The sequence below is a fragment of the Pipistrellus hanaki genome (assembly GCF_964339955.1).
Source record: "Pipistrellus hanaki genome assembly, chromosome: 6".
NCBI classification, from domain to species: Eukaryota; Metazoa; Chordata; class Mammalia; order Chiroptera; family Vespertilionidae; genus Pipistrellus; species Pipistrellus hanaki.
The window spans coordinates 64792621-64818468 of NC_140508.1; the positions used below are offsets into that span (position 1 = coordinate 64792621).

General features: G+C 47.4%; 1 protein-coding gene across 1 annotated transcript; it reads left to right on the forward strand.

Moving 5' to 3' along the window:
- Nucleotides 1-3025: 3025 nt before the first annotated feature.
- On the forward strand, nt 3026-25618 carry RAB43 (RAB43, member RAS oncogene family). Its single transcript, XM_084886946.1, has 3 exons — nt 3026-3486; nt 21870-22053; nt 24560-25618. Exons 1-3 carry the CDS (start codon nt 3289-3291, stop codon nt 24808-24810), a joined length of 633 nt encoding a protein of 210 aa, XP_084743072.1. The 5' UTR covers nt 3026-3288; the 3' UTR covers nt 24811-25618.
- Nucleotides 25619-25848: the final 230 nt, after the last annotated feature.

A 25848-nucleotide genomic window follows, 5' to 3' on the forward strand; every position in this document is an offset into this window, starting at 1 on the left:
TCCATGTTTCATGCCTGTGCATTGAGCATCTGCCCCCTGGTCGTCAGTGCACCTCATAGCTACCAGTTGAATGGTCAAATGATCACTTAGGCTTTTATAGATAGATAGATAATTTGCATACCATAAAATTCACCTACTATAAATGTACATTTGAAAGATGTTGATAAATCTTATGAGTTATACAATACTCATGACAGTCCAGTTTTAGAACATTTCCATTATCCTACAAAAGCAAGTGGTAGTTGGGCTCTCTGGCAAAATTTATGCCAACACCAACATGCACCACCCCATCCCAAACTAATTCCAGGCAAAGCCAATATAAAAACCAACTGGGCTATCTGGCCCCTTGCCCATCCCATCCCATCCCATCCCATCCCATCCCATCCCATCCCACATGCTCAATATTCCTCCTCTTCCTCCTCATGCCTCTAATTGGTGACAGTCTTGTCTTATACTGACTCCTAGACTCATCTTTCCCTTTCCCTTCTCCACTCTGTGCTTTGGGTAGGCACTCTGATCTGGAGGCAGATGTTTTCTGGGATTCTGAGTTTTGACATGCCCCACCATCCCAGAGACATTCCATTTCATCTGCTACTTAAAAAAAAAAAAAAAAAAAAAAAGATTTTTACATTGATTTTCAGAGAGAGAGAAACATTGATGTGAGAGCGTACCATCCATTAGCTGCCTTCTGCATGCTTCTTACTGGGGATGAAGCTGGAAACCCTGCCTGGGAATAGAACCAGCAACCTTTCATTACACGGGAGGATGCCCAACGAATTGAGCTACATTGGCCACCGCTGCTACTCTTAAAAAAATTTTTTTTTTTTAAATTGATTTCAGAGAGAAAGGGAGAGAGAAATAGAATCTTTTTTTTTTTTTTTTAAATATATTGATTTTTCACAGAGAGGAAGAGAGAGGGATAGAGAGGTAGAAACATCAATGAGAGAGAATCATCGATCAGCTGCCTCTTGCACACCCCCAAGTGGGGATGTGCCCGCAACCAAGGTACATGCCCTCAACTGGATTCGAAGCTGGGACCTTTCAGTCCGCAAGCCGACGCTCTATCCACTGAGCCAAACCAGTCCCGGCGAGAAATAGAATCTTTGATCAGCTGTCTCTTTCATGCCCCACACTGGGGATCGAGTCTACAACCTGGGCAGGTGCCCTGACCAGGAGCCAAACCATAACCTCCTAGTTCATAGGTCAACGCTCAACCATTGAGCCACACTGGCTGGGCCAGAAGGGTTTTTATGAATGACCGGGGCATATCTCTTACCATGAATCAAACTGTGACCTCCTGGTTTATATAATAGGATGAAGCTTAACCACTGAGCAACACTGGTTAGGCTGCTACTCCTTTTGAGTGGAGGCTGTTTACTGCTGCTCCCACTGTCTGTGCCTGTCTGATCAAAGCTGTGCTCCCAGCATTGCTTTTCCATGGCACTTTAGGGTTGCCTGTCTAGTGCTGTTGGTTATTTCCCATGGTTACGGAATTCAAATACTTCCAGAACAAATAACTCTTGCACCTTCACCATGGATCTACCTTTGCCTCCTCATCCAGTCTCTTCCCCACTTGGCCAGTAAAACTGGTGAAGGGTCCTCAGGGGGTATACTAGTTCTGGGGGACTTGTTCTCTGTGGTCTCCTGAAGCTACAAGGAGGAGGCTATGGGTTTTTGTCTGCTTTGTTCACTGATGTATTCTAGAACAATACCTGATCCATAGTAGGCATTAATCAAACTTATTGAATTAAATGGAATTGGAGTGCTAGAGCCCCCTTGTAAGAGAATTGTATGAAGAGGGCAGGACTGTTCTCAATTCCCTTTCATCTTGATAGCTGGAAAGTGCTTTGGAAAATAGGTTCTATTTGATCTATTTTAAGCTTCTTACCGAGGTTTGAATATAATTTCTCTAAGGATCCCTGGTTCACTGGGCCATCTTGGGAGCTCGTCTGCCTAACAGAACTGCCCACAAACCTCCCTTATTCCCCTGCTCAGGCCAATCTCCAGTGCTTTCCAGCTGGGTTAGTTCCCCCAACTAGACCCATAACACCAACTGAGTCAGCCTATTCTGAGACATTTGAGCAGCTGTTTCAACCACTAGGCTTTCTTTTGGGGTTGTGATTTCCCAACTCTTTCTGGCTTAGCTATCCACCAAATGAGGCTCCCTAATTCTCCTTTCCCCAGAGTCCTGGGAGGTCAACTTGAGCTACAGCTTTCAGGTGCCTCTCCACAGGATTCTGGCCTCCTTCCCAGTGTTGTAGCCAGCTTAATTTCTTAGACTTCTCCTTTATCCTTTTTAGTGTGCTGCCAGGCCTTTTCCTTCTTCAGTGTGGGAAAATTCTTCCACCCATCCCATCTTCTGTTGGATTCTGCATTATTTGCCCTGTTAGTGTGAACACTAAGATGACACTGCTGTCCAGTGAACACTGGAGAGGAACACATTCTGGGTCCAAATGCTGGGTTAACAGGCCCCGAGGCCTGCAGGCCCAGAGACCCCACCATTCCCATGAGCCTGTTTTTGACTGGAAGAGCAGCAGGTAGGTTACCCCAGGCAGGCTGGCCAGATCTGGGGGACGGGGAGGAAGGACGGGAGGCACTGGACAGCATGTGGAGTCTGGGCTGTAGAGTAGCTTAGCTTAAGGAAGGGTCTGAGGTGGGCAGTGGTTTGAGGCGGTGCGGAGCGCGGAATAAATAGGCGGAGGGGGCGTGGCGAGTGCTGAGGCGGTGCCGAGGGCGACTAGAAATATGGGTGATGCAGGTTGAGGACAAATGTGTGATACCTTAATCAAAGAAATTAAAAAAAATATGGGTGATGCTGAGCTAGGTGTTGAGGGCGGAGTCTTGCTGCGGAGGAGCTGTGGGCGGTGCTGAGGGCGGAGCCTGACAGGGAAGGCGCTCAGGGTGGTGCCAGCAGAAGTTGTGGGCGGAGCCTAGCAAGGGAGGAGCTGTGGGCGGGGCCGGCAAAAGCTGTGGGCGGAGCCTGACGGGGGAGGAGCTGTGGGCGGAGCTGAGGGCCGACCTGAGGGCCGGACTGGCCTGGCGCGCAACCGTGGGCCAGCGGCGCGCTCCGCAGATTCCGGATTAGGAGAGTTGGGGCGGAGCCGGGCCGGCGGGCTTCGGGCTGGCCGGGGCGGGGCGGAGGGCCGGCCCGGGCGGACCAGGGCCGGTGAACGGCGGCGCCCCAGCTTCAGGTGTTGGGGTGGCTCCACGTCTCCCGGCGCCTGTGGCTTCCGTGAACCCAGGCCGCCCCCAGCGTCCGGAGCGCCGGCCCTCGGCTCCCGCGAAGCCATGGCAGGGCCGGGCCCGGGGGACCCCGACGAGCAGTACGATTTCCTGTTCAAACTGGTGCTGGTGGGCGACGCGAGCGTGGGCAAGACGTGCGTGGTGCAGCGCTTCAAGACCGGCGTCTTCTCGGAGCGCCAGAGCAGCACCATCGGCGTGGACTTCACCATGAAGACGTTGGAGATCCAGGGCAAGCGGGTCAAGGTGGGAGGCCCGGCCTGGGGTCCCCGCGCCGGGGGCCCTCTGCGGCCACCGCGCAGCCCGGGCTCCGACGTGCACCGGGTGGGCCCGTGCCCCTGGAGGGTGCCCCTCGGCGGGGGCGGGGAGCGTTCTGTCCCCGCAGCCCCTGGCGTCCGGAACAGTTCTGAGGTGCCTGGCAAACCCCTTTCGCTTTTCCTTTCCCCTCCTCCTGTTGGGGCAGGCCTGGGCCTTGGGGTCCAAGCCAGGTACGGTCCACACAGCGCCTGCCTTGGGGGGTGTGTGTGAGTCTGGGGTGTCTGGGGGTCGTGGGGAGGAGACTGCCCTGGCGAACTCACACCCTCGACTTTGCTCCGAAGTGATTGGGAGGCAGCTGAGCGCCTCGGTGCCGGGGGCTGATGGTCGCCGGGCCGGCCGGACCCGTCCCCGCGGGTGGGACCCGGCCGGCGGGCAGGGAGCAGGAAGCAGTTGCTGGTGGGGCCGGAGGGCCCAAACTTTTGGTCAGAGTTTCCGGCCTGGCCACGCCCCTCGAGGCTCTTTGTGGACTCGCTGGTGGAACTTTACCCGTCCGAGGCCAGCGGGCCCCCTCCCCCCGCCGGGGTTTTATAGAAACCGAAAATTTCGCAGACACCGGAAGGTAGGGCAGAGGACCAGCCTTTGGCAACGAACGACTCGGAATAGAAACAGCAGGATGTAGTTGCCACAGTGTCCTGGCAGTTGTTTGATAAATAATATTTGTGATTATGAATCAGAATTTCTTAACCTGGTGTCAGCCCTCTCTTAACAGAGTCGGAGACCAGGACAAAGCATTGTTCTTTCTTGCTCAGGAACTTTACTTAGCTTCGCTGGACAGAAATCCTTTTCCTTCTTTCACGGTGTTGAGTTCACATGATCTCCAGGACAACATTTTATTTTTATTTTTTTTTCTTTAACTTGTGATTATCTTTTACTTTATTAATTTTAGAGGGAAAGGGGAAAAGAGACGGAGAAACATTGATTTGTTGTTCCACTGAACTTTGCATTCATTGGTTGATTCTTTAAAAAATATATATATATATTCATATTGATTTCAGAGAGGGAAGGAGAGGGAGGGAGAGAGAAACATCAATGATGAGAGAGAATCTTTGATCGGTTGCATGCTCCACACTGGGGATGGTGCCCACAACCCAGGCATGTGCCCTGACAGGGAATTGAACCATGACCTCCTGGTACATAGGTCAGCGTTCAACCACTGGAGCCTGCTGGGCTCCAGAACAACTCTTAAGAGCACTGGGCAGGGGCGGTACAGGGCAAGTGTTTTTGAGAAGTTGAGCCAGGGCATTGGAGTTGTTGAGTCCCGATGCTGTAGGGGCTGTGCCGCCTTGGTCAGCTGTAGCTTGCTCATGGTTGCCTTTGGCCCAGATACTTAGCTCTTTGTTCCTGCAAAAGTTGGATAATTTCTCAGTGTTGCCTCCCTCCTGCTCCTTCAAGGACAAAAAGTAAGCCAATAATCTTTACATGACCCCGGTGCATCTAGAGTAGATGAGACAGTGGAAGCAGAAACTACCTGCCTGAAGGTTTTTTCCCTCACCTGAGGACATGTTCACTGATTTTTAGAAAGAGGGAAAGGGAGAGACAGAGAGAAAGAGAGAGAGAGAGAGAGAGAGAGGAACATCTATGTGAGAGAGAAACATTGATTTGTCTCCTGTAAGTGTGTTAAGTGCCCAGACCTGGGATTGAACCCACAACCTAGGTATGTGCCCTGACTGAGAATCGAACTGGCGACCTTTTTTTTTTTTTTTTAATATATTTTATTGATATTTTACAGAGAGGAAGAGAGAGGGATAGAGAGTTAGAAACATCGATGAGAGAGAATCATCGTTTAGCTGCCTCTTGCACACCCCCTACTGGGGATGTGCCCGCAACCAAGGTATATGCCCTTGACCGGAATCGAACCCAGGTCCTTTCAGTCCACTGAGCCAAACCGGTTTTGGCAAACTGGCGACTTTTTGATGTGCAGGACCGAGGCTCCAACCACTGGAGCCATACCAGCCAGGCCTGAAGATTTTTTATTTATTTCTAAATACATATTTAAAAAATATTTTTATTGATTTTAAAGAGGAAAGGGAGGGAGAGAGAGAGAAACATCAATGTTGAAGTCTGCTGCCTCCCACTCGCCCCCTACTGGTGACTGAGCCTGCAACCCAGGCATGTGCCCTGACAGGGAATCTCCTGGTTTATAGGTTGATGCTCAACCACTGAGCCACACCCGTCAGGCTGAGGGTTTTTTGTTTGTTTTATTTTGTTTTAAATAGTCTTTTGGGTTTCTGTGTGGTTTTGGTCTCCTTGGAACAGAAGGGGGGGAAAAAGCAAGGTGTGGCAGGCAGCATTGAGTCATTATTTGGGACCACCCCTTTTAGAGCAGGTGGCCAGGAAAGGGCTGTGGGATGGGTGGAATATATCCATGGGCAAGTTTGTGCCCTGTGACCAGAAGCCACAGGGAAAGCGGAGTATTAAAATACAGGCTTGGCCGAAACCGGTTTGGCTCAGTGGATAGAGCATCAGCCTGCGGACTGAAGGGTCCCAGGTTCGATTCCGGTCAAGGGCATGTACCTTGGTTGAGGGCACATCCCCAGTAGGGGGTGTGCAGGAGGCAGCTGATGTTTCTAACTCTCTATCCCTCTCCCTTCCTCTCTGTAAAAAAAATCAATAAAATATATCTAAAAAAAAATACAGGCTTGATCAGCGGTGGCGCGCTCGCAAGCTGTAAGCCCGCTCTCCACTGTTTGTGGTGGCCCGTGCTGAAGGTGGTCAAGGAGGGGGCAGGGTGTTCCTGTTTACCCGGCGAGATAACAGCCTGTGCCCCTTTGGAGCGGGCTGTCCTGTGTACCAGAGCACAGGTTATGCAATGCAGAGCCGGCAGTTCTTTCTTTTTCTTAGGGTCACCTCCAGAGTTTTCTTAGGAAGCAGCCAGGTGGGACGCGGAATAGGACAGCAGTGTAGAATCATCGCCCTTCTTGAGAGTTTGTTTGCCAGCTGTTTTACAGAGGTGCTCTCACTACTAACCCCCTGTCACACAGGACACACTTGCACCAGAGCTCACTGCTAGTGAGTGATAGAAGTTGGAATTTTTCTTTCAGTTTTTCTGATTCCAAAGCATGGAGATCTTTCTCCTCCTCCTTAGAAGTGGGAAAGCCTTTGGCGGTTTTTACCTCCTCATTTTGCAGTCAGAGACATCCGAAGCCTGGTGCACGGAGGAGGCTCTGAATTAAAGCTGAGTGGGTGGTCCTAACTGGTTTGGTTCAGGGGACAGAGGGTCGGCCTGCGGACTCAAGGGCCCAGGTTCGATTCCGGTCAAGGGCGTGTACCTTGGTTGTGGGCACATCCCCAGTAGGGGGTGTGCAGGAGGCAGCTCATTGGTGTTTCTTTCTCATTGATGTTTCTAACTCTCTCTCCCTCTCTCTTCCTCTCTGTAAAAAGTCAATAAAATATGTTTAAAAAATAATAAAGCTGAGTGGGTGAGGGACAGTCTCTGAAGTCATGCTATCTGGGCTCTACTGACTCATCAGGAACAGGTCATCTTTCCTCTCAAAGACTGTTTTCTTGTCTATAAAATAACTGTGAGGTGTCTTCCAGCAATGTAACTAAAAAACAGGGTTATTGAGGTTTAATTTACATACAGTTAACTTCACCCACTTTTAAGGGTATAGTTCTGTGAACTTTGACAAACATATACAGTCCTGTAACCACAGCCACAATCAGGGTCTAGAACACTTCCATCAATCCAGAAAGTTCCCTTGTATCCTTTTGTGTTACTGTCTCTCTTCACCCCAGCCCTGGCAAACACTGATCTGTTTTCTGCCCCTCTCGTTTCGTCAGTGGGATTTTAACTGGAACTTTTGATGAACAGAAGCATGTCCACATCAGGGATTTAGTTTTAGAACCTTTCCAGGTTCTCTCCGGGGTCCAACAAGCATCTGGTGTGATCTCCTAACCTCCCTTTTCCTGGAATGCTGGCTTTTGCTCCATTTAATTTTAAGGAACCTTAGGGATAGATCACCTGTTGGTTTTCCAGCTCCTCTGAGCTCCAGTGCCTGGGGATATGGTAGGGTGAAAGGGGAAGGTCAGGAGACCACGGGTTCAGAAGAGCCTTAATGAGCTTCTCCCACAGCCAGAACAACACTAATTTTAGTTAGTTTTGTATTGAGGTCCCACTTGTTTTCATTTGACTAAAAAGTTCTGTTAGCCCTCGCTGGTTTGGCTCAGTGGATAGAGCGTCGGCCTGTGGACTGAAGGGTCCCAGGTTTGATTCCAGCCAAGGGCACATGTCTGGGTTGGGGGCTCGATCCCTAGTAAGGGGCGTGCAGGAGGCAGCCGATCAATGATTCCCTCTCACCATTGGTGTTTCTATCTCTCTCCCTCTCCCTTCCTCTCTGAAATCAACAAAAATGTATTTTTTAAGAAGTTCTGCTAAAAAAGTATTATAAATAAAACCAAGGAGCCTGAGCTAGTTTGGCTCAGTGTATAGAGCATCGGCTTCTGGACCGAAGGGTCTCGGGTTCAAATGCGGTCAAGGGCACATACCTTAGTTGCAGGTTCCTCCCCAGCCAAGGCCCTGGTCAAGGCACATGCAGGAGGCAACCAATTGATGTGTATATCTCACATCGATATTTCTGTCTTTCCCTCTCTCTTCCACTCTTTAAAATCAATGAAAAAATATCCTTGGGTGATTATTAAAAAACAACAACCCCCACCAAGGAATCACAAATATAAGGAATTATTTTATTGCCGTTGTTACTATTTTTCTCCATAGATTAGACCAATTATTTTTAATTTTTAAATTAAAATATTTTTCAATTATAGTTTACATTCAATATTATTTTGAGTTAGTTTCAGGTGTACAGTACTATGTACTTGAAACTAAATTTAGACGATCATAAATTTTACAAAGTGTCCCCCGCAATATTTCCAGCACTTACCTGGCCTCATATCTAATTATTACAGTATTATTGACTATATTCTCTGTGCTGTACTATACATCCCATGATTGTTTTTGTAACTACCAATTTGTATTTCTTAATCCCTTCACATTTTTTACCCAGTTCCCCAATCCCCATCCCTTCTGTCAACCACCAGTCTATTCTCTATATCTATGAGTCTGTTTCTATTTTGTTTGTTTATATTGTTCTTTAGATTTCACATGTAAGTGAAATCATATGGTGTTTGTCTTTCTCTGACTTATTTCACTGAGCATAATATTCTCTAGGTCCACTCATGCTTAGACACATTATTTCTTAACCTGCCCTTCTCCCACACCTCACTCCTCCCCAGCCTGTCTGTCCCCTAGGAAATTTCAGTTGGTTCTAAATCCTTAAAACATTCTGACTGTTCCTCTACTCTCCCTTATCTGGGACAACACAAAGGCCTGTTATGTAAACTTGTTTTTGCAGATTACTTGGGATGCAGGCCTCAGGTTTACACAGAGAGGTTAACCTTGTAAAATTATACACCGTTTACTTAGCTCCAGCAGGTTCCCGCTCCCCTTTTTGGGGACTGGATTTCTCATTCCCCGAGGTAAAGTCTCACCCTGGGGCCTGGTCTCCAGATTTCAGGACCTTCAGCCTTGACTAAAGCTTCCCTTGGCCCTACAATCATTGTCTTGTGGCACTTCCAAAAGAGAAGGTAAGGGTAGGTAAAAGAACCAGCTTCTTTTTATTTTTTATTTTTTTATTTATTTATTTTTAAAATATATTTTTATTGATTTTTCACAGAGAGGAAGAGAGAGGGATAGAGAGTTAGAAACATCGATGAGAGAGAATCATCGATCAGCTGCCTCTTGCACACCCCCTACCGGGGATGTGCCCGCAACCAAGGTACATGCCCTTGACCGGAATCGAACCCGGGACCGCAGGCCGACGCTCTATCCACTGAGCCATACCGGTCCCGGCCGACGCTCTATCCACTGAGCCATACCGGTCCCGGCATGAACCAGCTTCTTTTTAAAGATTGCATCCATAGTCTTTCCAGTCAAGGGTCTGGCTTTGGTCATGTGCTATTCCTATTTAAATAAAATTGGTTTGACTCTTTCAGTTTTGATCAGAGATAGCCAAAGGACCATTAGGTAAGAAAGAAGTTCTAGGTCATATTGCTTGTCTGAAGAAATCTGGTCTTAAAAAAAAACAAACACATATATATATATATATATATATATATATATATATATATTGATTTTAGAGAGAGAAAAAGGGAAAGGGAGAGAGAAACATTGATGTGAGAAAACTTCAAACATCAACTGGCTGCCTCTCCTCTCCTCTACTCCCCATGGATCAAGCCCCCAACCTGGGCATGTCCTGACTGGGAATCGAACTGGCGACCTCTTGGTGCATGGGTTGATGCTCAACCACTGAGCCATACCAGCTGGGCTGAAGAAATCTCTTTCTTTCTTTCTTTCTTTCTTTCTTTCTTTCTTTCTTTCTTTCTTTCTTTCAAAAAAAAATATATTTTATTGATTTTTTTCAGAGATGAATGGAGAGGGAGAGAGAGTTGGAAACATCGATCAGCTGCCCCTGCACACTCCCTACTGGGGATGTGCCTGCAACCAAGGTACATGCCCTTGACCCGAATCGAACCTGGGACCCTTCAGTCCATGGGCTGACGCTCTATCCACTGAGCCAAACCAGTTAGGGCGAAACCTGTTCTTGATACCAGTGGTAACATCCTCACTGCAAAATAAGCCTTGCCTCTCAAGTTTTCTGAAAGTCCTGAGGCAGCATGTGAAGTGGAAAGAGGACGGGTGTTAGAGCCCAACAACAAAGGTTAAAGTTTTGGCTTTGTCAGATAGGCCCGTGGGCACCTGATGTCACTGCTTTTAATCTGCTTCACCTGCACACCCCTAACTTTAAGGACCTGGTTGGTGTAGAGCAGACCATGAGCAGATGGGAACTGATGTTGGTATGGAAATCACCCGAGAGAGACAGTGGCATGGGAAGACAGGAAGTGTGGGGTTTCCCATGTTACTTCACTGATCTCTTACTATATCGGTCAAATGAAGAAAAGAATCCTTGTCTTACCTATCCATATAGGGTTTTCTGTGTAAGAAAAAGCAAGGGCCTGGCCCTTGCAACGGATGTGGGCAGAGATTCCATGAGTCACAGAAGGCCTTTTAGCACCTTGAGACATATGTCAGGTAGATCTTTCAGTGGCAATGAGTCCGTGGTTTATTTATCCATACTGTAAGTATCTGTTCTTTCTCAGGCATTGCTATAAGCACTGAGGAGGAAAAAAGGGAATTAAGAGACAGTTCTTGTTCTTTAGGAGCTAACATCTGGTTGGAGAACATCTGTGGAAACCAGTACCTAGCATGTACTGGTGTTAATGCTGTTTCTGTAGACACTGTGATTTCTGAACCAAGAACTGGAAGACTTGGCCTGACAAGTACATATGTGTTTGTTGTGGTGACAGCAGGACTGAAGTTTTAAAATTAGTACTGTTCCTCAAAGCAGGATCCTGTGGTTGTCATAGGGATGTGTGTTGAGTGCTGCAGGGGCACAGAGGAGGCAGCAATCTGCTCGTCCCAGGGTTACAGAGGTAGTGACGTTGAGTTGGGCCCTGAAAGATAAGTGAGAGTTTCCCAACAGGGACAGTCAGAAAGGACTTTGCTACCCAGGTCACGTACGCACAAACTATGGAAATGTGAAAGTGGAAGTGTGTGTGTTCAAAGTGAGTGTAGTTGGAGTGTGGGGGTAGTGAGACTATGGATGGAGTCAGGACCAGCCTTCTGATCATGCTAGAAGGTGTGTTGACTGTCCTAAGGGAGGACACTGGTAGGGTTTGTCTGGGAAAACCACCATTTTTTCCTGAGGGTTGACATGGGACCGAGGCATAATCAGCAGTGATTTTAGGGCAGCCAAGGGACCAAGTCTGAGTGAGACTCCCAGCATGGCCCACGCACCATTAATTCAAGTAGTAGGGCCTAGGAGGCAGTTTGAGGGAAGGCAAAGTTCACTTTGGGACATAAGGCATCTGAGCCCTCTGTAAGCCAGGCCCTTGTTTTTGAGAAGTTTTGGAAAAAAAGAAGGAAGTTGGGTTTCAGGGAATTATTGCAGAGGCTGTGAGGGTTCCATAGCACCATTTCTCAAGTAATCAGAATTTGTAGCTGAGCTGAAAATGATTTATGCAGTTGCTGTGCACACAGAATAGAGCATGGGGTTACACAGAGCTCTTCTTTTTTTTAAATTAAATTCAATGTGGCTCAGTGGTTGAGCATTGACCTATGAATCCAGGAGGTCGTGGTGGATTTCTGGACAGGGCATATGCCCGGGTTGCGGGCTTGATTTCCAGTGTGTGGTGTGCAGGAGGCAGCCAATCAGTGATTCTCTCTCATCATTGATGTTTCTTGCTCCCTCTCCCTTCCTCTCTGAAATCAATAAATACATTTTAAAATATTGCAGAGACAGAGCTCTTTTTATATTACTTTCCTGTGACTCCTCATCTAAAAAGTAATTAGACTTACCTTTTAGGGCTGTTTGAGTATAAAACGGACCAATAGCTGTGAAGCACTAATAGTGCTAGTGCCTGAAGGTTCTCAAAGCATGTTAGAACCCTCTTCACCCTGTGCTCCCACTGGCCCTGCGAGATGAAGCTGGTCACTGCTCTTCCCCAGTTACTGGCGAGGAAACCCAGACTCTAAGAAGCTACCATCATCTTGATCACTTGACTGTGGAGTAGGTCAGGATTCCTGATTTCTCTCATTCAAACTGCAGATGGCTCCACCAAGGAGAGCTGCATTGTGCCAGAGGACAAAGAAAGTAGTCCTTCATGCCGGGATTTGAGTGAGCCATGTTCGGGGGCTTGAGGAATTTATGCTCAGGAGCCCATCCCCAGCCGTCCTGCTGGCTGCAGAGAAGTTGGCTGTGTTAGGTTCACATTGTTTACTCCTCCCTGCATTGCTAGCTCAGCATTCTCACTTCTCTCTTCCCTTGGTCTCTGCCCAGCTCCCTGTCTGTCTTCATCCCACCAATAGACCGGAGGTTTTGCAGCGTCTACTATCGTCCTATTGGTGCACTCATGTCTCTGGCTGTGGCTTGTTTGTGAGCCTGGGCCAACCTCTTCTCTTCCCTTGGAGGACCGAGGCAGGGGAGTGACAACAGTGTTGGCTGGAGGAGTGGCCCACAAACCACCTCCTGGTTCGACTCACTATCTCCCAAGATACCATGAAAAATAGCTCAGGAACTTGTATTTGGGTCACTCTGACCAGCTTTTAGAGTTTTGCCCTGAGCACTAATTTTACCAAAATCCTTTTCTACTGTGAAGAAGCAGGGAAGTTTCCACGGCCTGATTTGTCACGCAGAGAAAGGCTATTCAAATAAAATCCTCTTGTGTTTCCATTCGGCGCGACAGTGCTGGACACAGTTTTTGGAAACTTAATCACATGTGCTTTTTGTTTGTTTGTTTGCAAGAATAGAGTTTATAAGGTAAACAAATAGCAAAAGTACAGCCTTGGCTTCCACTAACCCCACAGTCTTGGTGCGGGAAGGTCATTTTCCAGCAGTGAGTTGGAAAAGGCAAGCAATGCAATGTCACCAGTCTCTGTGTTTCAGAGCAAGGTCTTACTGTCAAAAGACTCCCCATACTTCTTCGAAGGCTGTGGTAAGGTTTGCGCAGGTGAAGGCCGCAGAAAAGGGCTAGTTGCTGACGGACACTCTTTCTTCTGGGTACGCCACACTGAGCTTGCTAGGGGCAAATGCCCCCACTCCACAAGCAATAGGGTTGCTGTGGGACACCAACTCCTGCACATTACTGACAACTGGGATGGAAAAAGAAGTACCAGTTTTCATGCATCCAACTGGGAAATGATCTCATACTGTGTTCTTAATTACCTTCAAAGAGCTTCCGGGGCCATCAGTTGCTTGAACACTGCATTTGTACAAAAGCTGAACCATGAGGCCACAAAAGCGGTCAAAGGTTCTGGGGATTGGAGTCTGGGGTGCACTTCAATCAGCACATTAGTCTGTGTGTGGATATAACTCTGCAGCAGGACAGCTCAGTTGAGAGGACTGAGGTTTGCAGTGTCTACTATCGTCCTATCGGTGTACCTGTGTCTCAGGGTGCATTTTATGTTCCCTGTCTGAGCCCCAAAGACACACTAGTTTGGGACATTTGACTTAAATGACTAACATACTTTGTGGTGAGGGCTGTTATAGAGTCAAGGATTAAGGGGTATGGGAGCATGACGGAAAGAATGAATTCTGCTAGGATAGGACCCAGGCCTGTGTGTCTGGGAAAGCTCTACTGACCACATGACTTTTTTCTTTTTTTTTAAAAAATATTTTATTGATTTTTTACAGAAAGGAAGGGAGAAGGATAGAGAGATAGAAACATTGATGAATCAGCTGCCTCCTGCACACTCCCCACTGAGAATGTGCCTGCAACCAAAGTACAAGCCCTTGACCGGAATCGAACCTGGGATCCTAAGTCCACAGGCTGACGCTCTTTCCAAACTGGGTAGGGCCTGACCACATGACTTTTGAACTGGGGTCCTAAGGGTTTGGTAGGAGTTCACCAAAAGATCAAGATGAATGCAGTCTATTCTAGAAAAAGGACATAATGATAATACCCCACCATGGGTGTGGGGACTCAGAGGGACAGTGTACACTGCGAGTTGTTAGGTGTGGAACTTAGAAGAGAAAATAAACCTTATGGAGACTGAGGCAGCAGTTGGTGGGCTGTAGCCTGCTCGCCACCAAGACAAAAGAAGGCTGGAAACAAGGACTCTTGCTGTCTTGAAACCCCCACCCCATCCTCCCCATTTGAAACTTACCTGACTATCCCCTGCTGAGTGAGGCCAGCGTTCCTGTCTTCTGAACTGACACCTTCTGGGAGCCATTTCCATCCTACCTGGACCTCACTTCAACCCTTTTTGCCCAGCAGATTCTTCTGCACTTCACTCCACATCAGCAGCCAAGGCAGTTCCCCTAAAGAGAAAGCATGGCAGGGAGAGAAACTGGAGGTGTGCCAGGTGGGGGTGAGACAGTTAAGGAGTGAGGGCGCAGGTACAGTTCACAGTACAAAGTCCCTGTCTGTTTGTCAGATGAGAGTACAGGAGAGTGCTGCTGGGGGTGGGGGTAACTGGTGTCCTAAATGAGGGCCCAGAGTCCAGCTACCAGGTGGAGAGCAGGCGGTGCAGGGTAAGAGGCTTGTAAGGGCAGAAACAGTACTCCTCCATCCACCACATGCTTACGGAGCGCCTTCTACCTGCCACTGTGCTGGGTGCTGGACACACGGAGAAAGCCACGCAGACACAAGTCTCCCAGCAAGATTCTCTTCACTTTCACTTATCTGAAAATATCCTTATTTAACCCTCATTTCTGAGAGATTTTCTTTTTTCCTGGATAGACTTTGGTGCTGAGAGTTTTTTCTTTAGGTTTCTTTTTTCCTTTTCAACACTTCTCAGCACTGTCTTCTGGAACTCATTATTTCTGATGAGAAGTCACTTGTCATTTTTGTTGTTCCTTTGTGTCTTTTTATTCCTCCCAACTGGTTTAAGAATTTCTTTTTTACTTTTGGTTTTTGTCAGTTTGGCTATGGTCTCCGCTGATATATTTTGTATTTCTTCTGCTTGGGGTTTGCTGAGGTTTTTTTTTTTTAATTTTTTATATAATTAAGTTAGTAGTTTCATCAAATTTGCAATTTTAGTCATTAGTTCAGCTACATTCTTGATATTTTCTACTTCTGGGACTGCAATTATGTGAATATGAGACTGATATTGTCCCACAGATCCCTGTTCATTTTTTTTCAATATTTATTTTTCCCCTTTATTCTTCAGATTGAATATTTCTATTGATTTTTCTTCAAATTCACTGGTTCTTCTTCTTCTTCTTCTTTTTTTTTTTTTTTGCATTTTCATGCAGCTGTTAACATTACTGAATGAATATTCCACTTATTGTACTTGTAAGTTCTAGAACCTTGAGTCTCTTTTAAATATCTTTAAAAATTATTTTCAAAAAAAAAAAATTATTTTCATTTTTTTGCTGAAATCCCCTATTTACTCACTTATTATGATCATATTTGCTCTAATCCTTTGACCATATCTTCCTTTAGTTTTTAAAAATTATATTTACAATAACTTTCAAAGTATTTATTAAATTTATATATGGGCCATTTTGGCATAGTTTTTAAATTTTTATTTTTTAAATATATTTTATTGATTTTACACAGAGAGGAATTGAGAGGGACAGAGAGTTAGAAACGTCGATGAAAGAGAAACATCAACCAGCTGCCTCTTGCACCCCCCCCACTGGGGATGTGCCCGCAACCAAGGTACATGCCCTTGACCGGAATCGAACCCGGGACCTTTCAGTCCGCAGACCGACGCTCTATCCACTGAGCCAAATGAGTCCCGGCTACATAATTTTTAAATTTTTAATCCTCACCCAAGGACATGTTTAGAGAGAGGAAGGGTGGAATGGAGAGAGAGAAAGAAACATCATTGTGAGAGAAATATTGATTGAAATATCGATTGGTTGCTTTCCTCACATGTCCCGATCAGGGATCAAACCCAAAACCCAGGTATGTGCCCTGACTGGGAATTGAACCAGCAACCTTTCAGTGCACAGGGTGACACTCAACCAACTGAGCCACTCTGTCTGGGCAAATTTTTTTTACTGGCATTTAAATTTTGTTTTTCAATCAGAGTTGACATTCAGTATTATTTTATATTAGTTTCAGGTGTACTGCATAGCAATTAGACAATCATATTTACAAAGTGTTCCCCCAATAATTGAAGTTACTCACCTGGCACCATGCATAGTTATTAAAATATTGACTATATTTCCTATGCTGAACTTTACATTCTCTATGACTGTTTTCTAACTACCAGTTTGTACTTCCATCACTCTGTTCTCTGTATTTATGAGTCTGTTTCTGTTTTATTTTATTCTTTAGATTCTACATATAAGTGAAATAACACAGTATTTGCTTTTCTCTAACTTATTTCACTTAGCGTAACTCCCTATACATCCACCATGCTGTCACAAATGATAAGATTTCATTCTTTTTTATGATGGAGTAACATTCCATTGTATATATGTACCACATCTTCTTTATACACTCATCTATTGATGGGCATTTGGGTTGCTTCCATATCTTGGGTATTGTAAATAACACTGCAGTGAATATAGAGGTGCATATATCTTTTAGAATTAATATTTTGTGTTTCTTTGGGTATATACCCAAAAGTGGAATTGCTGGGTCATAAGGCAGTTCCATTTTTAATTTTTTGAGGTAACTCTATACCTCTTCCCACTGTGGTGCCCCACTCTGCATTCCCATCAACAGTGCACCTTTTCTCCACATCCTCTCCAGCACTTGTTTGTTGATTTGTTGATGATAGCTTTTCTGACAGGTGTGAGGTGATATCTCATTGTTGTTTTAATTTGCATTTCTCTGATGATTAGTGATGTTGAACATTTTTTTATGTCTATTGGCCATTTGTACATTCTCTTTGGAGAAGTGTCTACTCAGGTTCTCTGCTTATTTTTTCCCCCTCCCTTGAACCATAAAATGTTATTGACAGGTCAGAGGAAGAGCCAGGGGTAAAGCTCCCTCCCTTCCAGAGCATCCCTCTGCTGGAAGCAGGAAGCCCAGGACGCTGCGGGACTCAGGCAGCCGTGGTGATGGGAGGTTGGTGATAGGCATCCTGGCGCTGAAACAGGCTGCGGTAGGTGGCAATCGCCTGCTCCAGCTATGTCTTGACAAGAGCTGCTGTTACTCCAGGTTTTGATGCTTAGTGCCAGCGCAAATGTCACTCGGCTGGGCGTGGATACCCTGTTAAGCACCTGGATCTGTCAGCTGGGCTCTAAAGCAAACCTGGTTTCAGCCAGCATGCCTTCAAGGGTGGCTTTTATGCTGAGCTGAACTGAAGCTTGATCTCCAGACCGGTTAGTGACCTCTGTCTTGCTAATCAGTTTTTTCTGTAAGAGAGAGAGGAAGAGAGAGAGAGAGAGAGAGAGAGAGAGAGAGAGAGAGAGAGAGAGAGAGAGAGAGAGAGAAACATCAGTTCGTTGTTTCACTTGTTTATGCATTCATTGGTTGCTTCTTGTGTGTTCCCTGACCAGAGATCGAACTGCAACCTTGGTGTATCCGGTCAGTGCTCTAACCAACTGAGCTACCCGGCCAGGGCCGTCTTGCTAATGGGCTAAATTGGCAGTTACTCTGTGTGGCCAGCAACCTCCTGGTTCAGCTCCTCAGTCTGGCTGGTGAACCAGGTCAGCATCCTTCTAGTTCTTCTCATATCACTTAGGATTTAGCAGGTTAGCACTGGAGCGGAATCCACCTCCACACTGACCTTGTCACCGTCTGGCCTTTAGGGCACTGATTTCCTCCTCATGGTTCTTCAGGTAGGCCAGCTCTTCCTCAGGCCTTCAATCTGCATCTCCAGATCTGCTCCTACCAAGGTCAGCTCCTCCAGCTCTTTGCACAGGCCATTCATGTCAGCTCCATGCTCATGCGTAGGGTCTGCTCTGCCTTGAACTTGGTTGGAGGTCACCCGCAGCCAGATGGCGCTGTTAATCTGTAGGACAGTCTTGGAGTTCTCAATGGTGGCACCAAGAATCTTGTCTCGAAGATCATCAGCTGTCTGGTAGTAGTGGCTGTAGTCACGGGCACCCCGGGCACCTGCTTCTGGTGCTAGTCATGATCTTCACCTCCAGGTCACCTGTTGGCCTCCTCCAGAGCACATAGCTTCTCCAGGTGTGAGGCACTGAGGTCTTGAGGTTCTGCATGGTCACTGTCTTGTTGCCCACCAGAAGCCCATGGACCCAGCCAAGGTGCCCACATAGCCACCTCTGTAGCCCCCAGAGGAGGGTGAGGACACAAAGCAGACAGAGGACATCGACACACCACAGTCCTCAGAGTCCCCATGGACGGTGGTGTGTGGTAGGCGGGTCTTGCTCTGAAGTGCAAGGTGCCTGCCCATGCCCTGGAAGGATGAGGAGGCCCACACTGGCAATGCAACTATAGGAAGTCAGTGAAAGGAGACTCCGTGACACTCATCAGAGGAGTGGAGAGGCTATTGCCTCTCTCTACTTATTTTTAATTTGGGTTGGTTGTGTGGTTTTTTTTGGTTTGTTTTTGTTTTTAAAAATATATATGGCCCTAGTCGGTTTGGCTCAGTGGATAGAGTGTCAGCTTGTGGACTGAAGAGTCCCAGTTTTGATTCTGGTCAAGGACACATGACCTGGTTGCGGGCTCAATCCTGAATAGGGGACATGCAGGAGGCAGCCAATCAATGATTCTCTCTCATCATTAATATTTCTCTCTCTCTCTCCCTCTTCCTTCCTCTCTGCAATCAATTAAAAAAAAAAAAAAATATATATATATATATATATATATATATATATATTTTTTTTTTTTTTTTTCTTCTTCTTTTCCCCCCCCCTAGCTGGTTTGGCTCAGTGGATAGAGCATCAGCCTGCGGACTGAAGAGTCCCAGGTTTGATTCCAGTCAAGGGCACATGCCTGGGTTGCGGGCTCCTCCCTGGCTTGTGCAGGATTGTAATTGTTAATTACATTACCGGTTGATCACTTTGAACCTGTGTATGTTTGTTTTTATGTTTTGTTAGTGTTCGAGGATGTTTGTTTTGCCTCGAACCTGACAGAACTTAGCCTCCAAACCTGAGAATTACATTGGGTCTTGGTTTTAGGCTTTGTTGGGGCAGGTTTATGAAGGCCTTCCTCCAGCCATGGTTTTCACTCATAGCATACAGCCTTCCTGATGTCTCAGCTTCATACCTGGGTCATTAACAAGGTGCTAAAGAGGCACTTTGATGTGTCTGGGTGGGCACTTCAGCATCCCCTAGCACCGCTCAACCTCTATTTCTGTGTTTGGTCTATCCTCCACCCCACTGGAGCCACTCTGGTAAGATTCTGGTGGTCTGATCCTGTGCATGGAGTCCTCAGGTGAGGACTCACTGGAACTCCCCACATAGACTTTGGGCTCTCACACCCCCTGCGTTGCCCCATCCTTCACATCTAGAGATGCTGACCTTTGCCTCCCTGGCTCAGTGGGACCACCATGCTCTGCTTGGATTCTACCCCACTGTCCTGTGGTTAGGAAACCGCCCTGGGTAGAGAGTTTTGGTGATCATGAGGTACATCTCATGAGTTTTGCTTCCTTCAGAGTTACAGTTTTGTGCTGCTTGTTGTTTACTTCCTAAAAATGGCAGCCTCCCTGTTTTCCTCAGTCTAATGGTTGTTTGTGGAGGGAAGGTCTGTCTGCTACTGATCACGGTGCCAGAGCTGGAAGTTGACCTGAGCTCTGGGCCTGCTCTGGATGGGTTAACACCCAAATTCCCTGCTTGGCTGTTGTCTTAGGATCTCACTTAGGGATTCTTTTGGCTTCTCTTTTGAGTTGAATTCTCTGTTTTCTGAAGCCCACATTTTCTTAATTTTGATTGGTTTCTTTAGGTCGAGGAACCTTCAGTAGTTTCCTGATAAAGGGTGGTAGGAAGGTACATTTTTGGAGGCCTACATGCCTGAAAATGCCTTTATTAAGCCATCACACTTGACTGATCGTTGATTGAGTAGAGAATTCGAGGTTGGAAATAATTTTCCCTCATAATTTCAGGCATTGTTTGATTGAATATCTAATACCATGTGAACTTGAAACCTGTTTTTTATTTTTCTGTTTTTACTCTGGAAGTTTTTCTTTCCTATTGTTCTGGAATTCTCAGTCATGTGTTTTGTGTGGGTCTATTTTCCTTCATTTTGTGTGTGCTTAGTGGACTCTTTCAATCAGTTCTGGGGCATTTTCTTGACGTATTTCTTTGATTTTACGTCCCCTGAACCCCGAACCTATTACTATCACATATTGTACCTCCTAGGCTGGTTCTACAATTTCCTTTTCTCTCTTTTCCATCTTTGTATTTTTTCTTTACTATGGAGGGATTTCTTCAACTTTTCTCTCCCAACTCTTACATTGTATTACTCATTTATGTTATATAGTTAATTTTCAAGAGTTCTTTTTTTATTTCTGAATGCTCCCTCTACTTAAAAGTGTTTATTGTTTCACAGATCTTTCCTATCTCTGAAACTTTTGATGATTGCTCTTGAGGTTTTTGCTTTTGCATAATTTCTGTTTCCTCCAAGTTGCTCTTTTCCATGTTTGTTCAGCCTCTGTCTGGGTGTTATGTGCTCTCCTCTGGGCTGTGGAGATGAGTGTTGGTCACTTGGATCCCAGGTTTGTGTAGTGTCAGTGTTTGCTTCACCCCATGCATGAGCCAGCAGACGGCATGAGCTGTGGGGTCTGGAGCCTGATTTCCTTGTAGCCTCTTAGAGCTGAAGAGTAAAGAGGAATCCTCGGGACTGGGGGATTTTCTGTGGCCAGAGGTTAACTCTCAGACTTTTCTTGGTGGGGCCTAGGGAAAAGGTGGTCACCTCCATAATGAGAGGGTCTTTATCCCTGCCCCCAGGAATTGTCTGAGACCTCTGAGTTCTGTCCCACTCCGGACGTAAAATGTTAGAGGCCTCTGACATTTTGAGAACTAGAGAGAGAGGCACTGACAGTACTTGCGCCAGCAAAGGAGGATGGATGGACCGGCAGCCCGGTGTGTACCGAAGGCTTGTGTTCATCCTCAGAGAGCCCCGAGAACCTGTGATTTCAGGAGTGGAGAAGGCAATCCCTGAGCTGAGAGCCCTGGCATCTGCCCACAGTCTCTCTCCACCCAGAGTGGGAGGCCTCCTCGTCTGGGCACAGTGTAGGGCCCGGTCTGCCCTGCTCTGTCTTGTGTCTATCTTGCCAGACTGCTGCCTCTACAGCAAGCTAGGGAAGCTCCAGCCACACACAGGCACCTCTCCTGCGTGGCCAGTGCCCAGGAGGGCTGGGTATTGGGCTCTGATGAGCGTTGTTAAGTGAAGACATGGCAGGAAAAGATGCCAAGGTTTTTGCTTTTGGTCAAGATGGGTCAGTTGCTGGTAAAGGCCCCAGGACGGGCTCTGTCCACTGCTTCCCCTAAGCCCTCATTGGCACAGCCCAGGCCTCCATTACCACAAGTAGTGAGCATATTCCTGGGTATTCCTGTGTCAGATAGAGAACCCTAGTTCTCTCTCGCTCGCGCTCTCTCTCTCTCTCTCTCTCTCGCTCTCGCTCTCGCTCTCGCTCTCGCTCTCTCGCTCGCTCTCTCGCTCGCTCTCTCTCGCTCTCTCTCGCTCTCTCTCTCTCTCTCGCTCTCTCTCGCTCGCGCTCTCGCTCTCTCTCTCTCTCTCTCTCTCTCTCTCTTCCTTTTAGACCTTCTGTGTAATTCCAGTCAAGGCTGGTGGCCTACCAATGGAACCGGTGCTTTTGGCATGGGTGTGTGGGGTTGCCCCCTGTCCCGGTCTGCCATCCGGTTCATGGGGTGCTCCTGTTTCTTTAGCTGCAGATCTGGGACACTGCCGGCCAGGAGCGCTTCCGCACCATCACCCAGAGCTACTACCGCAGCGCGAACGGGGCCATTCTTGCTTACGACATCACCAAGAGGAGCTCCTTTCTGTCGGTGCCTCATTGGATCGAGGACGTGAGGAAGTACGCTGGCTCCAATATCGTGCAGCTGCTGATCGGTGAGCGGGGAGGGGTGAAGTCGGGGCTGGCAGAGTTCCTTGGGGCCACAGATCCCGTCTGTCTCAGTTTCTCCTTTAAAAAAATTTTTTTTTATTGATTTCAGAGAGAAAGGGAAGGGAGAGGGAGGGATAGAAACATCAATGGTGAGAAAGAATCGTTGATTGGCTGCCTTCTGCACACCCCCCTATGCGGGAACAAGCCTGCAACCCAGCATGTGCCCTAACTGGAATCCAACCTTGACTTCGTGGTTCATAAGTCGATGCTCAACCATTGAGCCACACTGGCTGGGTTCTCTCTCTCTCTCTCTCTCTCTCTTTCTCTCTCTCTCTCTTTTTAATCCTAACCCAAGGATATTTTTCCATTGATCTTTTGGAGAGAGGGAAGTACAGACCAAAACATCAATGTGAAAGAAACACGTCGATTAGTTGCTTCCTGCATGTGCCCTGACCAGGGCCCAGGCTGGGAAGGAGCCTGCAACCAAGGCATGTCCTTAACTGGAATCGAACCCAGGACTCTTTGGTCTGCAGACCAACACTATCCACTGAGCCAAACCAGCTAAGGCTTCTCTCTCCTTTTTAAACAAAAGCAAGCCAGAGCACAGAGAGGGGCTGCGCTTATCCAGGCAGGAATGGAGCCAGAACTTGACATTCTGATTCTGCTAGTCACTTGTAAAGTTATATTTAAAATTGGAATTGGGAAAGAAAGGAAGCTAAGATTAAATTTGCAGTATGCTCTACCTGCACAGTGGTTATAGTACTGGTTAAGCCTTCACACGTGTCTTTGAATTTAATTCCCATTATCTGGCTACTCCTTATTTGACAGGGCGAGGGCATGAGGCTCAGAAGTGAAATAATTTCTCAGTTCACACAGTCTGTGAGCGTGCACACGTGAAGTTTGAGTTTAGTTCTACTAACCGTAATTCAGCAGAGTAGGGCTGCTCAAATATTCCCATGCCTGCAAAGCCGTGAAGCGCAGACGCTGGCACCACTTCCAGAGCATTCAGTTCTGGAGGTCTGGATGAGGCCCAGGAACGTGCATTTCTAACATCTGGGACATACCTGTTGCCGGCTCAGGGCCCCACTTTTGAGAACTATGTTGCAGAGATGCGGATACCTCCATTTTCTCTCCTACGTAAACTTCCCGGACTGGGCTCAGGCAGCTTTGGACCACCTGTGTGACCCCTGGGGCCTCACTCAGCAGTCAGACGGATTTTTCTAAGATGAGGTGTGAGGTGGGCCCTGGATGTCGCTCCGGCTGGGGAGAGGTGGCTGCGCCCACAGAGCCTGCCTGCCTGGACGGTGAGCAGGGCCAGCAGAGCTCGTCTGCCTGGGCAGTAATGGAGCTCTCCCTACCCAGCCTTCCACGTCTCTCTTATCCAGGACATTAGAAATAGACATTTTATTGTGGAGTACTTTACACAAACACAGAAATAACCTAGTGTAAGGAACCTTCGATACCCATCACCCAACTTCAGCAACTCCTGTCACACTTCACCTCCACCTGCGTCTCCTCCCTCCCTTGTATTATTTTTCAAGCAATTCCTAAACACTTAAAAATATATGACAACAGTACCATTTTCCCATCTAAAACTGTTGACATTTCCTGAATAAAATCAAATAGCTGACCTGTGTTCAGATTTATAATTATTCATAAACAACATATGCTTTTTTCTTTTTGAAATTAGGATCAGTTTCACATATTGAAATTGGTTGCTATATCATTTAAGGTTACCAAAGAAATTTCAGATATCTATAGACATTTATCTTTTTTTTTTTTGTCCTCCCTATAATCACATTATAAAGGTCAACTTCTTAAAAATTTGAAAAATTGGGTCAAGGAGTAGGTTACCAGATGCTTTAGAATGTAATGAGACATCTCACACCTGCAGGAGAAGCCAAAGATGTTCTCTCAGGTAAAGTGGTAGTCTGTGTTCTTAGTAGTAGAAAAATAGGAGAGAATAAATAATAAGCATAATAACAGAATTTTAGCAAACAAACAAACAAAAAACCAACCAAACCCCAAAACACCTAAAAAACAACAACACACAAAAAGAGCAGTGCCAGATTCTTTAATTTACACATTTATGGAGTACCTGCCAGATGCCAGTTGTTTTCATATTTGTTGTATCATTTAATCCCTGCTCTGCTGGGATGGCATCATTGATAGGGAAATTGAGGCTTCCTCAGTGATAGGAAGCTGAAGTTTCTACCCAGATTCTTCTAGCTTCAAAGTATGGTATTCGTTTACCTAAATGTTACTGCTTCTATTTCTTATAAAGAGTCAAAATATACAACCCCTGGCAAAGGTTAAAAACAAAGAGTGGGGTGGACTGAAGGATACCAGCTTTAAAATGAAAGTTTGGTGGTGGTTTTAAAGATCACCGTGCACAACTAGTATTGATAGTTGTCAGAGGGCATCGGGTGTGATTGGCTTGTTGGTTTGGCCCTGCCTGGGCTTCCCGGCACCAGCCGACCTCACTGCGCGGCTCCTGGCCTTTCCCCGCAGGGAACAAGTCGGACCTGGGCGAGTTCCGGGAGGTCCCTCTGGCCGAAGCGCAGAGCCTGGTGGAGCACTACGACATCCTGTGTGCCATTGAGACGTCTGCCAAGGACTCGAGCAACGTGGAGGAGGCCTTCGTGAGGATGGCCACAGAGCTGGTCATGAGGCACGGGGGCCCTCTGCTCAGTGAGAAGAGCACCGACCACATCCAGCTGGATAGCAAGGATATTGGAGAAAGCTGGGGCTGCGGGTGCTGACGGGGGTGCAGGGCAGGCAGGCAGGGGCCTCCCTTCTCCTTGCTCTGGTCTGCCACGCCCAGCCCTCCAGAGCGGGCCCTCTGGGGCACAGTGATTCCAGAGCAGCTGGATAAAGCCCTAGAATCACTCATCCCACGCCTGGATGCTTGATGGAAAGCTCCCGAGGAAAGAAGAAGCAGGGTTCCTCCTGCAGGAGCCTGTGGCCGCAGGGCAGGGTGTGGGCCCGCCCTGCCAGCCAGCGGCTGTGCCCTTCATGCTCTTACATTTCAGGACCGGCCCGAGTTCAGTGCGGACCACAGCTGGCGAGGGGCCTGGGCTGCGCCTCCCCTGCTTCGTACAAACGAGTTCTGACCATTTCACACCTGTGTCTGCGGCAGCCGTAGCAGCAGGAGGCTGCCTCCCAGGACTGACTGGGCACAGGGCCTCCCAGGGCCTCCATAGGTAGCTGCGGAGAGCAGAGCAACCAGCCCAATAGGTGGTTTCTGAGCACAGCCCGGGGGAGCCCTCACTCCTTCCGGGCCAGGAGCCTTCTTCACTGCCAGCTCCAAGCTCACAGGCACCATGGGGCCCAACTTGCTGCCTTAGCAAGACTTCCAAATTTCCATGTAGCTTCTAGTTTTCATTCTCAAAAGTGTAGGGTCATGGCCCACAGCCGAGCAGGGACTGTCTGCTGGCTTGGGGCCCAAAGTTTTGTCACTCAGGTTGCAAAAACAGCTCATTCTTCAGTTCTGGGGTCTCAGAAGCTTGGGGGCTGGGGAATGAGATAGGAATGTGGGCATTTAAGGGAAAAGTAAAATTTTGCATCCTGGAGGCTCAGGTCTGAGAAATCTTTCCTGCCACGTTTGGAGCACCAGCTCTCCGCCTCTCCCGGTCTAAGTCTGGGCCCTGCATTTCACACCCCCGTCCTCCCCTCATCCCCCTCATCCCAATCCCCCTGCCCTCAGTCAGCTCCGCATGCACAGGTGCTGAGGGAAGAAGGCGGGTGGAGCTGAGGTCACTGGGGTCTTCGAAGCAGACGCTGGTGTAGCTCAAAGGGTC